This window comes from Leptidea sinapis, chromosome 4 (assembly GCF_905404315.1).
Source record: "Leptidea sinapis chromosome 4, ilLepSina1.1, whole genome shotgun sequence".
Taxonomy (NCBI): Eukaryota; Metazoa; Arthropoda; class Insecta; order Lepidoptera; family Pieridae; genus Leptidea; species Leptidea sinapis.
Genome location: NC_066268.1, coordinates 8,072,584 through 8,087,060, shown reverse-complemented (window position 1 = coordinate 8,087,060; position 14,477 = coordinate 8,072,584). Strand labels below are relative to the sequence as shown.

General features: G+C 37.2%; 3 protein-coding genes across 3 annotated transcripts in view; 2 read left to right on the top strand and 1 right to left on the bottom strand.

Annotated features, from left to right (window-relative positions):
* The window catches only part of LOC126979701 (soluble guanylate cyclase 88E), a 104,342-nt gene that overhangs the window by 51,266 nt on the left and 38,599 nt on the right, over nucleotides 1-14,477 (top strand). The gene's annotated exons all lie outside the window — the stretch shown is intronic.
* LOC126979766 (uncharacterized) lies at nucleotides 6,731-9,204 on the top strand. Its single transcript, XM_050829289.1, has 2 exons — nucleotides 6,731-7,215; nucleotides 8,260-9,204. Exons 1-2 carry the CDS (start codon nucleotides 6,944-6,946, stop codon nucleotides 9,152-9,154), a joined length of 1,167 nt encoding a protein of 388 aa, XP_050685246.1. The 5' UTR covers nucleotides 6,731-6,943; the 3' UTR covers nucleotides 9,155-9,204.
* Nucleotides 7,206-9,700, bottom strand: LOC126979770 (uncharacterized). The gene is made up of 2 exons (XM_050829293.1): nucleotides 9,199-9,700; nucleotides 7,206-7,991 (listed from the first exon to the last, which is right to left on the bottom strand). Exons 1-2 carry the CDS (start codon nucleotides 9,566-9,568, stop codon nucleotides 7,291-7,293), a joined length of 1,071 nt encoding a protein of 356 aa, XP_050685250.1. The 5' UTR covers nucleotides 9,569-9,700; the 3' UTR covers nucleotides 7,206-7,290.

Below are 14,477 nucleotides of genomic sequence, written 5' to 3'. Positions count from 1 at the left end.
CGCGTTTACCACTAAAAAAACCCCATTTGTCGTATCACCGCTCTTCGACCACACTTCCCTTAAAGCCTCGCCTAGTTTCGGAATACTGGGTCTCGAAATCTCGAGCGATTGCCAATTTCGTGGCCATCTGGAAGGCAAAGCCAAATTGGCTTCAAAGAAACTGGGCGTCATTAATAGAGCACGGTAATACTTCAAGCCGGCCCACATTCTATTCTAGTGATTCCTGCCGCTGAATTCCACCTTCGCACGACACGCCACAAGTTAGGATATCATCTCCACCATCTGGATGTGTGGCGCTCCTCCACAGTGCGGTTTTCACGGAGCTTTCTTCCAGTAGCACAAAGCTGTGGAATGAACTTCCTTGTGCGGTGTTTCCGGGACGATACGACATGGGTACCTGCAAAAAAAGCGCGTACACCTTCCTTAACGGCCGGCAACGCTCCTGTGATTCCTCTGGTGTTGCAAGAGATTGTGGGCGGCGGTGATCAACTTAACAACAGGTGACCCGTACGCTCATTTGTCCTCCTATTCCATAAAAAAAAAACACTACCACCCTTTCGGAGACAAACGGCGCTCTGCTCTCAGAAACAGCGCAAGAAACTCTCACGGCATTCTTTTTTTGCGCTCTTTGTAATAATTATACGATTAGTTATTGCAACTGGCTACCCAAGTGCTGGCAGCTGTTTCGGTCAACGGATCAGCCTAGCTATCTAAAGTTTAAAAGCTGCCAGTATTCTTGGCACACTTCCCTGTAATATCTTATGATGATGATATAATGATAGTTTTAATTTAATGTAATCATAGTATTGTAAATGTATAATATATAAGATTTGTTTTCTTCGAATAAATCCTGAACAGAGATGTTGTTGTTGCTATAGAATAATCATAATCTAGTGCAGGCAGTCCGATCACTTAGATATTCAGCTATGGAGAAGTAGGATTTACGACTGTGTTATTTGTTAATAAAACATTTAAATTTATTTACAGATAACGCCTCAACAGTGTATATGTATCTTATAGTAGTCTTAGTATTTATGTATCTTATAAAGCCTACAAATGCCTAAAGGCAATTTATTATGATTGTGTTTAACCAACTGTTGGCTCAGTGGTAAAAGCACTCGAACTTAACCCGAGAAGGTCGCGGGTTCGAGTTCCGCATCGCTTATAAATCAATTCCTTATTCCTTGTATTACAACTAAACTTATTATTATTAAATTTTTAAGTACATTCACGAAAAGTCGTCGTTAAATAAAATAATAATAAAAATGTAAGTTTTACGCAAATACCTACAACTACACGAGCTTTAATGCTTTAAAAAGTATTTAATTTAAATGTGTAACACTAATTGCGTTAATCAAAGAGAAGGGCATTTATTTCCTCAAAATAGTTTCACTTCGAATAGTTTTTGTCAGTTAAAGCACTAACGATTCTTCGTAATCCAATATCTACCGTGATGAGAGAAGAGAAAACGGTAGAAAATCTCCGGGTATTTTTTTTATTGGGTGCTTTAAATAAACACAATTTATTCATTAATCTACTGTGTCATTGCCTTAGCTCTAACCACATATTATCAGATAAATTAATGATTTGATTTCACATATTTTAATTGTGAACTACAACAGCGTACTTTAGACTTTGCTCAGACGTACCTAGCGAGCTAAGTCCGTATTTAGAAACGTCACTTTGAATGCGAGTTTGGCTTAAGCCTAGCTCGCACTTAAGTCCACCATTATGACGAATTAGGAAAGACTATAAGCCGAACAAAAGTTAGATCAACCATCCGTACGTTATCACAACTATTGTTCGACTTTTTAAGATATCCGTATAATACAAGTATTGGTGATGTCGGTTGTTGTACTTGAATTACATGGAATTATGGAAATTACGTAGTTCAGATTTAAATAAATAGTAATGATCATTTTATAATATGAAATACTGAAAATAAAATTCACTTCATACTATATAAAAGAAGTTAACTATCTCAATGAAAAAATTTGGGTTTGTTAAACTTTATCTACAGAGCAAGAAAGCTGAACTTAGCCAATTTATTGGACGAATATTTTAAAATAAGTATATTAAGGAATTTTGACATTTACTATCAATTAATATGCGGTACACCATAAACCGTCTTTTAGGTGCAGGGCGCCCACAGCGTAATGTCCTCGAGGAGACCTTTTTTCGGCGTTGAATTAAAATTATAAATAATAATATCATTTATTTCAGGCTACATGTGGCCAATATAATGTTAGTAAAATCTTATTCTAGTGTTAGTAATACATTAAATACATTTATTTGAAAACCTTTCCTTTGGAATAAAATGTCTATTTATTATATTATCAAAACTATTCACTATACTGTGGGTAACACTGAAAATGATTAGAACTGGCCAGTTAGAAACATTGCTCATGAAAAGTTTTTGAATTTCAATTTTAGAACTCTTTGGTAACCTGTAGTATATTGCATTCATATGTCATTTGTTTTTGTGAATTGGCGGCAAATCTAAAACTCGTGTTACATGTGAAAATGAACCTAACGCGAGAAAATTTTCGGTCAATGATTTATTATGACTTTCGTTGTGGGCTTACTCAACAACAAAGCTATGGTAGGCTGCGATTAGCATTTCTTAATGAAGCCCCATCTCGTGCCACGAACAGCGACTACTGAAGATAACATCAGTGCTGTGCGACGCATGATAGAGGAGGATAAGAGACCTATCTGCAGACACGGGCAAGCCTAGGCATTGGTTTGAGTACAGTTCAAAAAATATTACACGAACATTCAGGCGTCAGGAAGCTTTGTACTAGATACTTTAACCGACGACCAAAAACACCTTCGCATGGACTGGTGTCGCCAAATGTTCGATACGTTCAACGGTGGTGACTCAGATGCTGTATTTGACATCGTCACAGGTGATGAAAGCTGGATATATTGCCACGAACCCGAAACCAAAAGACAATCAGCTCAGTGGGTGTTTCCTTTCGAGGATCGGCCAACTAAGGTAACGAAAGGAAGAAGTCTAGGAAAAAAGATGATTGCCTCATTCTTTGGTCGGACAGGTCATTTCGCGACAGTTGTGCTAGAAGATGGAAGGACAGTTACTGAAGACTGGTATGTCAATCGCTGTTTGCCTGTTGTCTTAGAAAAATTCGACAGCAACGCCATCGAAGCAGGATCCTCCTTCACCACGACAATGCTTCAGCACACTCCGCAAAACGGACTGTTGAATATTTGACTATGGGAAGTGTCGAGATAATGAGTCATCCCCCATACATTCCAGACCTGGCGCCCTGCGACTTTAATTTTTTCCTAATAACTAAAGATAAAATTTGAGCTATTCGCTTTACGAGCCCTGAAGATGCGGTGAACGCGTACAAAAATGCCATAGAAGAAACCCCTGAGGAAGAATGGGTCTACTGTTTTTTCTCAGTGGTTCCATCGAATACGACTATGTGTAGAGAGGAACGGAGATTGCTTCGAAAAACAATAAAAGTATTTGCAACTTTCTACATTAAGCCGTTTTTTCATTTTCTAAACATTTTCAGAGTTACCTAGCTATTGTAACTTTTACTAATGCGGTCTCTAATAGAAAAAGTATTTTTTCTAATTACTGCATAAGAAAGTGCTACAATAACGGAGCAGGTCCATTTTTAGGATGTTCTAAATACGCTTATAATTAACCCACAGATTGCTTGAATAAAAAGATTGACAATATGAGGTAAACAGAAGCTTTTTAAAAATTTTACTGCACTGCTTAAATCTATTTTACATAATTTATTTAATTCAGAGACATCTCCATATATATTAGTAAATGTTTTAGTAACAATACCTATTTATTATGAACTACGTTAGTATTATTAGTGAAATATATTTATAAACCTAGAGCTAACTGTATCCAGTAGTTCTGGAAGGAACAGTCAGCTCTGGCAGCAATCATATTTAGAATGCTGTTACTGCTTACACGAAGACGCTGCAACATGGAGACCGCTTTTTTGCGCATTATGGCATGGAAACCGTCCACACATCCCTCAGCTACATTCCAGAAGTGCTACAAAACCTCCTAAATGCATTATTATATAGATTAGATTTATTTATTTATAAGAGCTTACAGCTAAAAATTCGCCTTTCTCTCTCTATGGCAACGTCGTCGCTTAGAGTACTGGCACGGTACTTATATAAATAACCTAAATAATAAACTTTTCTTCTATAGCTAGTTTCGTTCAGTTCAAATAGGCGGGATTTTATCCGTACCCTTTTTCCCAGCGATAAACCAAGATATTACTTTTCTTTTCGTTGTAAAGTAACCCTTAAGTAAGTCTTCACCAGTACATATTTGACAGATTTTTACCAGCCTTGACCCTTGGGACTAAAGAGCACCATGTCATCCCCGTAACTTATGTTATTGACTTTCAATCCAAGAATATGTCATCCGACATGGGCTGTACTCAGTTTCTCGATCAGTGCATCGACATACAGATTGAATAGGATCGGAGAAGTCAGTCCGCCCTGCCTAACACCACAGTTCAATGTGTATATATCAGAATATGACTCCCACTTTACAAAATTCTTTCGGTACTTCCGGTAATTCCGGGAGTCGGAACTTTTTTTGGAAATTTCCTATCCTTGAAGGATCTTTGCTCAAAATTCCTAAAATATTAATAATTTTTGAGTAATTAACGAAAAACTAAATACTACCTCTCTCTTTATTTAAATTTGTTAATTAAAATTAAAATTTATTTATTTATTTGAAATATTTTTATTCAAAATTGGTTATGAAATTACTTAAAAGACTAGAATTTCAGCGGGCTTCTTTTTTTTAATAAACTTTCGATATAATAAAATTTATAATTTAAATAACCTGAGGGCGGTCCCTCCATTCCCAATCTGTAGCATCATTAAGAAAGTCATTTTGACTTCCATTTATTGTTCAAAACATAAACATACAATAAAAGTTACATAATATCTAAATACCATGAAAACCCATATTTTGTTGTAAAAGCATTATTCATCTCCCTACAAAAGACTACAATTGCAAATAATGGTTGTGCTAATACATACTTTCTAGACATCATTCCGAATAGAATGTGCCGTGGCTCACATTTTTAGGACTTTAACAAGAACTAACACGTTTTTGAGCTTGTCGACTAAACTAATTCTCTAGAGAAATCAATGAAGCAACCTCCATGTTTGACAAGTGTCCAGGCATCATTAATCACCCAGGATGTATGTGTCTCAAGTAAATTACTGGTGATGTGAGCATCGAATATCAATGAGCTGGATTTGTGGACGTAGATACAGATATGAGTCGTCCAACGCCTATATAAAACATAAACTTATAGAGTAAAAGTATTACAGTATAAAGGATTATTTGACTGATAAGAAAGCTTGGGTATCAACTATGAATTGCTCTTAAACGATTTTAGTTTTTTATTACTCTTAATAAAAATATAGTATTAAAAAAATATGCAAATAATTTTAAGTAGAGGTATTTAGTCAGTATTGCATAGTATGTTGATAAACATTTGGTTCGTCATGCTCACTTAAATGTCACTGCTTGTGGCAGTCACGTGGGATGGGTCGTTGACATTCCCTTTCCTAAAATGTGGTTGAGGATGTATAACGTCATAATTGTCTACCATGACATGAATTCATAAACATTCGTCAAATTACTGATGATGATCATCAGCCGGATGACTGCTGGACAAAGGTATACCCCAAAGATCTCCACGATGATTGGTCCTGCGCTACCCTCATCCAACGTATTCCAATTATTTATTATAAAATAATTTCCATCGTTCATTTTTTTTTTATGGAATAGGAGGACAAACGAGCGTACGGGTCACCTGGTGTTAAGTGATCACCGCCGCCCACACTCTCCTGCAACACCAGAGGAATCACAAGAGCGTTGCCGGCCTTTAAGGAAGGTGTACGCGCTTTTCTTGAAGGTACCCATGTCGTATTGTCCCGGAAACACCGCACAAGGAAGCTCATTCCACAGCTTCGTGGTACGAGGAAGAAAGCTCCTTGAAAACCGCACTGTGGAGGAGCGCCACACATCCAGATGATTCCAGGGATGATATCGTAACTTGTGGCGTGTCGTGCGAAGGTGAAATTCGGCGGCAGGAATCAGGTTGAACAGCTCTTCACTGGAACACTCCCCGTGATAAATGCGGTAGAAGACACACAATGAAGCGACGTCTCTACGCAACGCCAAGTGATCCAGCCGTTCACAGAGTACTGGGTCCCCGACAATTCGAGCTGCTCTGCGTTGCACGCGGTCAAATAGATCGAGCTGATACTGGGGTGCGCCAGACCAGAGATGACAGCAATACTCCATGTGAGGCCGGACCTGCGCTTTGTAGATCGCTAGAATGTGGGCCGGCTTGAAGTATTGCCGTGCTCTATTTATGATGCCCAGTTTCTTTGCAGCCAGTTTGGCTGCGCCCTCCAGATGGCCACGGAATTGGCAATTGCTCGAGATTTCGAGACCCAGTATTCCGATACTAGGCGAGGCTTTAAGGGAAGTGTTCTCGAAAAGCGGTGATACGGCAAATGGGGTTTTTTTAGTGGTAAACGCGCAAACTTGAGTCTTCTGGGGGTTAAATTGGACAAGGTTCAACTTACCCCATTCCGCGACCTTCTCGAGAGAGGACTCGATAGAAGACACAAGTTTCTCCCGGCACTGGTCGACGTTTTCCCGAGAGAGACCTGCATGGCCCGTGTATACGGCATCAGGGCGCGTACACATAGAACATCCGTTTTACAGGATCCTTTTTAACTGATCCGTCGTTACTGGAGGTAATATTCACACAGCATTTACAGGACCGATTTTAACAGATCCGACGCTACTGGAGGTAATATTCACACAGCATTTACAGGACCGATTTTAACAGATCCGACGCTACTGGACTTTCGTTCTTCAGTGTATCGCCTACTTTCTACGAGAATGGACGTTGTCGTGTTGTATTGGTACTATCGTCGTCTGCGGCGGAGGAAGCCCCGGCGTTATTGGATACATCCACTATTAAGGCAAAGATTTTGTCGTGGTGCTGTTGTGCGTCAGCTGAAAGAAGACGAATCTAAATTTTTTACTTATTTCCGAATGACGACGTCTACTTTTGATGACCTTCTTAAACGATTAGAAAAGGATTTAAAAAAGAAAGACACAAACTGGAGGAAAAGCTTGTGCCCTGAAGTAAAACTAGCGATATTTTTAAGGTAAGAACTTTAATTTTTGTTATTATCAATTAAAATTTAAAATGACAAAAAGGTTTACAAAAATGAAGATTTATTTCAAAACATAGACAGATCTGGCAAGTCTGACTCCTGGCTGAATGTAGATTCTACTGATGGCGAACCTTCTACTGATGGTGTAGAGTCAAGATGATGTGGCCTACTAAAATAACCTTGGGTGTGGTAGTGAGGAGTGCTAGAACTTTGTGAATATGGAGGCCACTCGTAGTTTGACTGACCATATCTTCTACTTTTAATATTTTGTAAAAGGTTTATCACTCCAGACTGAAATTCTAAAATTTGATCGCCATTAAGTGAAGCCAGTTGCCGCAAAATACCTTTGAAGAACGATAAATTGGGATCTTCAAACTCATTTTTACTTTTTTTTAACTGATCATTCATGTATTCAATCATTTTGGCGTCTACTTCATTCACATTTCTTTTGATTGCCTTGCGTTGCGGCGGGGCTAAATTTTGTCTTTCCTTTTGTCTGTCACTACCACTTTGTTCCGTAATCTGATCAGGTTCATCTTCGTTGTCTTTATTACTTTCTACTGTTTCCGTGATGTTGTCATTAGCAGGGACGTTCTCGTGTGTATCACCTGGGGTGACAACTTTTTTCAAAAATAACATTTGATTGTGATATTTGTAAGGCTTGGTATTTGAGGCAGCAGCTCCAGATTTCTTCAATTTCTTTTTCTCACTCAATGTTCGTATCCAGGCATCTCTAGTCGAATTCCATTTTTTTATAACATATTTTCCTGAAGCAAGTAAATAATAATATAAGATGGTTGTCAATAGCTTAGTAAGTGAAAGGCGAATAAGAAGGTAGAATAGACTTGTCAGTAATTAATTACCATATTGGTCAGTGGATAAGTCAAATTGACAGTGCAAGAACTAATCGGTCAGTAAATAATGGGAAGCAAAAAAGTATTACTAATGTTTAAATCAATTTATTTTAATTAGGTAATTTTATAATTTAGTTCAGTTCAGTTTAATTTGATTGATTGATTAATTTATTTTTTTAAGGTATGCAGCGTCTGGGTGTACATTTCAAGAACTTCATTACGTCTTTCGTGTCGGTGTGTCAACTATAAGCAACATTATTAAGGAAGTTACACGATGCATATGGAACAACTTGAATGACGAGTTTATGCGACTTCCTACAACAGTGAGTGAATGGGAGCATATATCAAATGGATTCGACACAAAAGCAAATTTTCCCCACTGTTTAGGAGCAGTGGACGGTAAACACATCAGACTTCGAAAACCAGCAAAAAGTGGCTCAATGTACCTAAATTACAAAGACTTTTTTTCCATCATATTATTAGCGATCGTAGACTCTGACTATCGTTTTCTATATGTTAGTATTGGGTCGTATGGAAAAGAATGCGATTCATCAATATTCAAGGAGTCGACATTTTGGAAAATGATGCTAGATGGCAGTTTACAAATACCAGAACCTTGCCCATTAATAACAGGCTCAGAAACGAGAGTTCCCTACGTCATAATCGGCGATGAAGGTTTCGGTTTACACGAAAATTTAATGAGGCCATTTAGCGGGACGCATTTAGACGTAAATAAGCGAATATATAACTATCGTTTGACCAGAGCTAGACGATACGTTGAATGTGCATTTGGTATTCTTGCTAATAAGTGGAGAGTATTCCACCGGCCTCTAGACGTCAACAAAACAACAGCTATATGGATAGTTAAGGCATGTACCGTTCTACACAACTTTATAAGGGAAAAAGAGGGCTTAAAGGATGGCAACACATCCGAATCTGAAGCATTTCATTTCAATAGCCTACCTGATGATGAAACGCTACGAGGTGGTCGAACTGCAAATTCAGTTCGAACGGAATTCGAAAACTATTTCGTGTCCGAATCTGGGTCAGTTTCTTGGCAGAATGAAGCTATTTAAAATAAAAAACAATGTCTCCATTACAATATAAAATAAATACTTACCAAATTCTTGTCTTTCTTTTTGTTCCATAGCTTCAAAATCCTCCTTTAGATAACCGCATATTTCGCGCCAAGCTGCGGTTTTTGCAATTTTATCTTTATAAATCTCCAGTGTTTTGTCCCAAAGAACTGGTCTACTTTCAACACAATTTATCAAAACTTCTTGCTCAACATATTTTTCAAACGCCTTGCTTGCCATGATTATGATAGCACTGGACACGTGCACTACTCTAGGAATGAAACCGGCAAATGGCGGCTGTGTGTAGCACATCGCACCCCGCGCACCCCCGTGCAAAGCCTCGTGCGGTTTCAATCCGATAAAACGGATTAGTATAGTATTACTGGATCCGGAATACTGTGTGAACTGGCTCATACAACTACATACGCTAATAACATATACGTTTAAACGGACCTGTAAAACGGATTGCTGCTTATTTTGTCGGATCAGTATTTTTTACTGGATCCGGAATACTGTATTCTGTATGAACTCGCTCATACAACTACATACGCTGATAACATATACGTTTAAACGGACCTGTAAAACGGATGTTCTATGTGTACGCGCCGTCACCAGTGCTGTCGTCTGCATAGCAATGCATACAATACAATAATAAATACAATTTTTACAATAATAAAGTATTTTCTATAACTAGAAGACGTGGACCTACATATACTTTAATTACCTATATACGTTAATAAAGAAGACCCATATAGCCCAGTTAGTGACCCTGCCTACAGAGCTAGAGAATCCCCGTAGGTGCAAACACTTATGAATATGGATGCCTGTTTCCGAGTCATATATGTTTAAATAATATTAATATTGAAATGGTGATAATAATGTAATCATTTATATTATTATTATTCCTTTGACCCGTGGATAATTTATACAACTCTTATCTCTTTATTTATCAACTCATGCTGCTAGACAAACAATGAAAACAGACCATATTTAATACTTTAGTGTGCGTGACAAGCTATGATTACAGTCACGATTTGTATGATACTTTGTATTAGTGTGCATGCAATGCTCAAAATTGAGGTTAACTGTAAACTCAATTTTTTTCGACATTTTGACCGATGTCATTGTCTTTATAGGCGTAAAAATGATCTAAGTATGAAGACGAAATTTTTATATACATCATATTATATAAAGATTACTATTAGCTATTAGGTTCTTGCCACCCGCTCACTTAAATACATATTGACAAATTATTTCTCTGACCATTACAATTCATACCGATGTCAATGTTTTTAAATTTCGCCGATCGCAACCACCTCAATTCATTTCACAGCTGAGTTGGCACAAGCCATTGTCTGCGACTGATACATGCTCCGCATTTCAAATTCGCGAAATGAGATAGGTATTTACTTCGTGTGTATCGGCCATTTGTAAATAATATACTTAGTCTTGCAATAAATACTGAAACAAAGAAAAAAAAATCTATTGCAAATAACATTTATTACTTTACAGTGTGAGAGTTTAATACATTAATATAAAACAATTTAAAATATAAAAAGCTTATTCGAAGTGGTATCCATTGGCTGCAATACAGTCCTTTAAACGTTGAGGCCAGTTAACAAATAGAAGTACGCACTCTTTCCATGCGAATATTCTTCACTGCCAATCGTACGGATTGTTTTAGAGACTCCAAATTATCATGGCGTTTAGAGCAAGCCGTACATTCTAAAACTAGTCTACTCGGGACTAGACGGCCAGTCTTCAGCTCTAATGAAGTCCCAAACGTTCGTTTCCAATCAAGACTCCGTAGACCGAGCTTTATGATAGGGTGCCGAGTCTTGCTGGAAGGACCATTCTTGGTTATTGAACATTTTAATGTAAAGGTGCTTCACTACCTTCTCAAGAATGTTATCTTGATACACTTAGGAAATACCTATACTTTATTCTATTTATTCTAGATTTCAGAATATGGCAGAGCGCTGCCCCCGTTTCGATCCTCGCCTGCGATGTAATATGTTTTTGGTTTTCAAATTAATATGCACGTTCGTGGTCGCAATACTCTTGTTCCTCTGGTGTTAGGAAGGCTATGGGCCGCGGTGACCACATACCACCAAATATATACCATTATACGAAGAATGGCTTTAGTCTATATGAAAAATTTCAGTTTTTTTAAGGGACGAGACGATCAGGACGTTCAGCTGATGGTAATTGATACGCCCGGCCATTACAATTCAGCGCCGCTCAAGTTTATTGAAAAACCCAAAAATTCCGAACGGCACTACAACTGCTCTCGTCGCATTGAGACATAACATGTCAAGTCTCATTTGCCTAGTAATTGCACTAGCTACGGCGCCCTTCAGACCAAAAAACAGTAATGCTTACATATTACTGCTACACGGCAGATATGTAGTACCCATAATCTACTGTACTTTAACCGCAATCATCTGGACATAAAGCCTCTCCTTTTTCCAGCAAGAAACGAAAAAAAGGAAATTTATAACGAAATTGAAATTTCTATTATTAATTGCGTGCTGCAGGAGACTTGATCATGCATCCAAACTGTATAAAAAGTTTTGCGCGGCATTGTTAGCTTAAGTATTTTTCTGTAACTATTTAAGTAAATAAAATTTATATAAAACCCATTAGGAAACTTCGCCCAGAGATAATTCAAGTTCATGGCTGAAAACAAATCCACGTTATCTTTAAATAATGAAAACTAATAAAAAAATAGAACTTGAAAACCTCTGAATATACATTATAGTATAATTACAAATACTTTAAAGGGAAACGATTTCATTTTTTTTATATTTCTTTGTGATAGAGAAAGATGCGTCGGTGTCGCAATAGGTTGAACCGTTGACTCTCACTACAAAGCCCACGGTTCGAATCTCGCCCGCCACGTATCAATGTTTTTTCGGTTGTCGAATTCATATTTACGTTTATTGGATGCTATATAAGCTCGACAACGCTCTTGTGATTCCTCTGGTGTTAGAGTATGGGCTGCGGTGATTACCTACCATCAGGTATGCTCGTTAATCCTCCTCTTTCATCTTCAAAAAAAATTACAAAAATAACATACTTAATCAATTCAAATATCTTTCACCATGTGGGATCTTACACTAGCTACGGCGCCTTACAAACCGAAACACAATAATGCTTGCAAATTACTACTTGACAGAAAAAAGCCTTCCATTGCCAAAAATTGGACTAATTTGAGAACATATTATTTTCCCTTTAAATGAAAAAAGCTAAAACAATATCATACCAATATTAAAAACTTAAGGAATACAAATGTCTCAAGTAACTCCTCCGTTTTGAAGTCGGTTAGAAACTTTCATAATAAATCACCTCCGAAACACCAATATGGTGTTTAGCGTAATCAAAAAATGCTCACGTCCACAAACCCTTTAAGAAACAATAGCGAAAGTGTCACAGAATATCAAACAGTGAGTATCGAGGCTGTTTAAAAATAACCGAGGGATAACGGACACACGGATCAAGTTTAGCAATGTGTCAACTTGAATTAATATATCATACGCATTTCGGCAATAGTTTGTACCGCATAAGACTTGCATTAGTAATAAAGGCTTGTTTAGTTTGCAACACAGACTTAGAATCACTGACCTCTGCCATATACCACGGGACTGGCGGCTGTCAAAGTGCTTTTGCGCCTGTTTGGCGCTGTTGGCCATGTAGCGGGAGTCTGCGGTACTAAAACTTGCGCAAACCATCACGCAAATTCGACACCCTGACGTTACTTGGTCAATTAGGCCATTTATATTATAAACCAGCTACCATAAGCCTCTTGTTACTCATATGTCTACTGAAACTCAACCATTAAGAATCAAATAAATAAATGACCTGTTCTGTGTCCATACTGTATCGAATCATGTACGATTCATACATAATTCGCCCCAGCACCGTCAGCAATTAAAATATGCTTCAAATATGTTAAATCACCTACAGATTTTTTTCACACTTTATTATAAATCGGACACTTAAGGATATCGCATCATTTAAAAAAATGTATCAGATTTTGAGGTTATAATTGAGCAGTGAATATTATAACAATTTACACTATTGTAAGTACTTTACCTTAGTAAATACTTGTATAATGACTAACAAAGCAATCAAACAATAGTATTAGTACCTACTAATGTAGGGTAAGTAGTAGGGTAAACGTAGGCTAATGTAATGTATACTATACTGAAATCAAAGCATTTTGCAACCAATCTGAGTAAATATAGAACCATTACAATGCAGTTCCGATCAGGATTCTTGAAAAACCCAAAAATTCTGAGGAGCACTACAATTGTGCTCGTCACCTTGAGACACATGATGTTAAGTCTCATTTGCCCAGTAATTTAACTAGCTACGGCGGCCTTCAGACCGAAACAATAATGTTTACATATTACTGCTTTACTGCAGAAATAGGCGCCGTTGTGGTACCCATAATCTAGCCGGCATCTGTTGCAAAGGAGCCTCCCACTGGTAAGATAATATGATTGTATTTAAACTATGGGTGAAATATGTTGGTCTTCATTATAATTCGTCAGGTACAAACAATTCTTTTTAAATACACGCTTTGTATCATAAGTGTCCGTCTGATACAAATATTTGCTACTAATAGAATATTTTTTTTAAATAATTATGGTGTTAGTCCCATGTTCATCAGTTTTGGGATGGATTTCGACATAGTCCTTTCAATATGCATAAGTTGTAAAATAAAAACATTTCGTTCTAATTGTTTAAAAAAAAAACATTATCTAAGTAAATTATGCGGTATTATTTTCAGTGGTTGTGTTTAATACCTTCCTTATTAAAATATTGTTGATCTACAAACGTAAAATAACACGAGGAATAGTTCTTTTTTAAGCATTTTTGTTTTGTAACGATATAGAAGTCTATACTTCTATAAGTATTTTATTTAGATATATTAGATGGGCCTGTTTATAGATTTATTTATTTATCTTATTTTAAACGCGCGCACCCTCTTACAATATTAATACAGTGAAAGGAATTAAATATAAACACCCCATGTTACTTTCTTATTATAAACAACTCTGGTGTTGCAAGAGAATGAGGACGGCTGCGGTGGTGATCACTTAACACCAGGTACGCTCGTTTCTCCTCCTATTCCAAAGAAATATAAATTATAAACAATCATGGTTTCAGTTTTATATAATTTATACGTCTAGATAGAGTCTCTTGCTGTGAGACAACCGATAAAAGCAGGCCAGGAATATTAGTTTAGTGTGCGTGATAAGCTACGTCTTACACTAGCAATTTGTATGGCACTTTGTGGTAGTGTGCGTGAATTGCC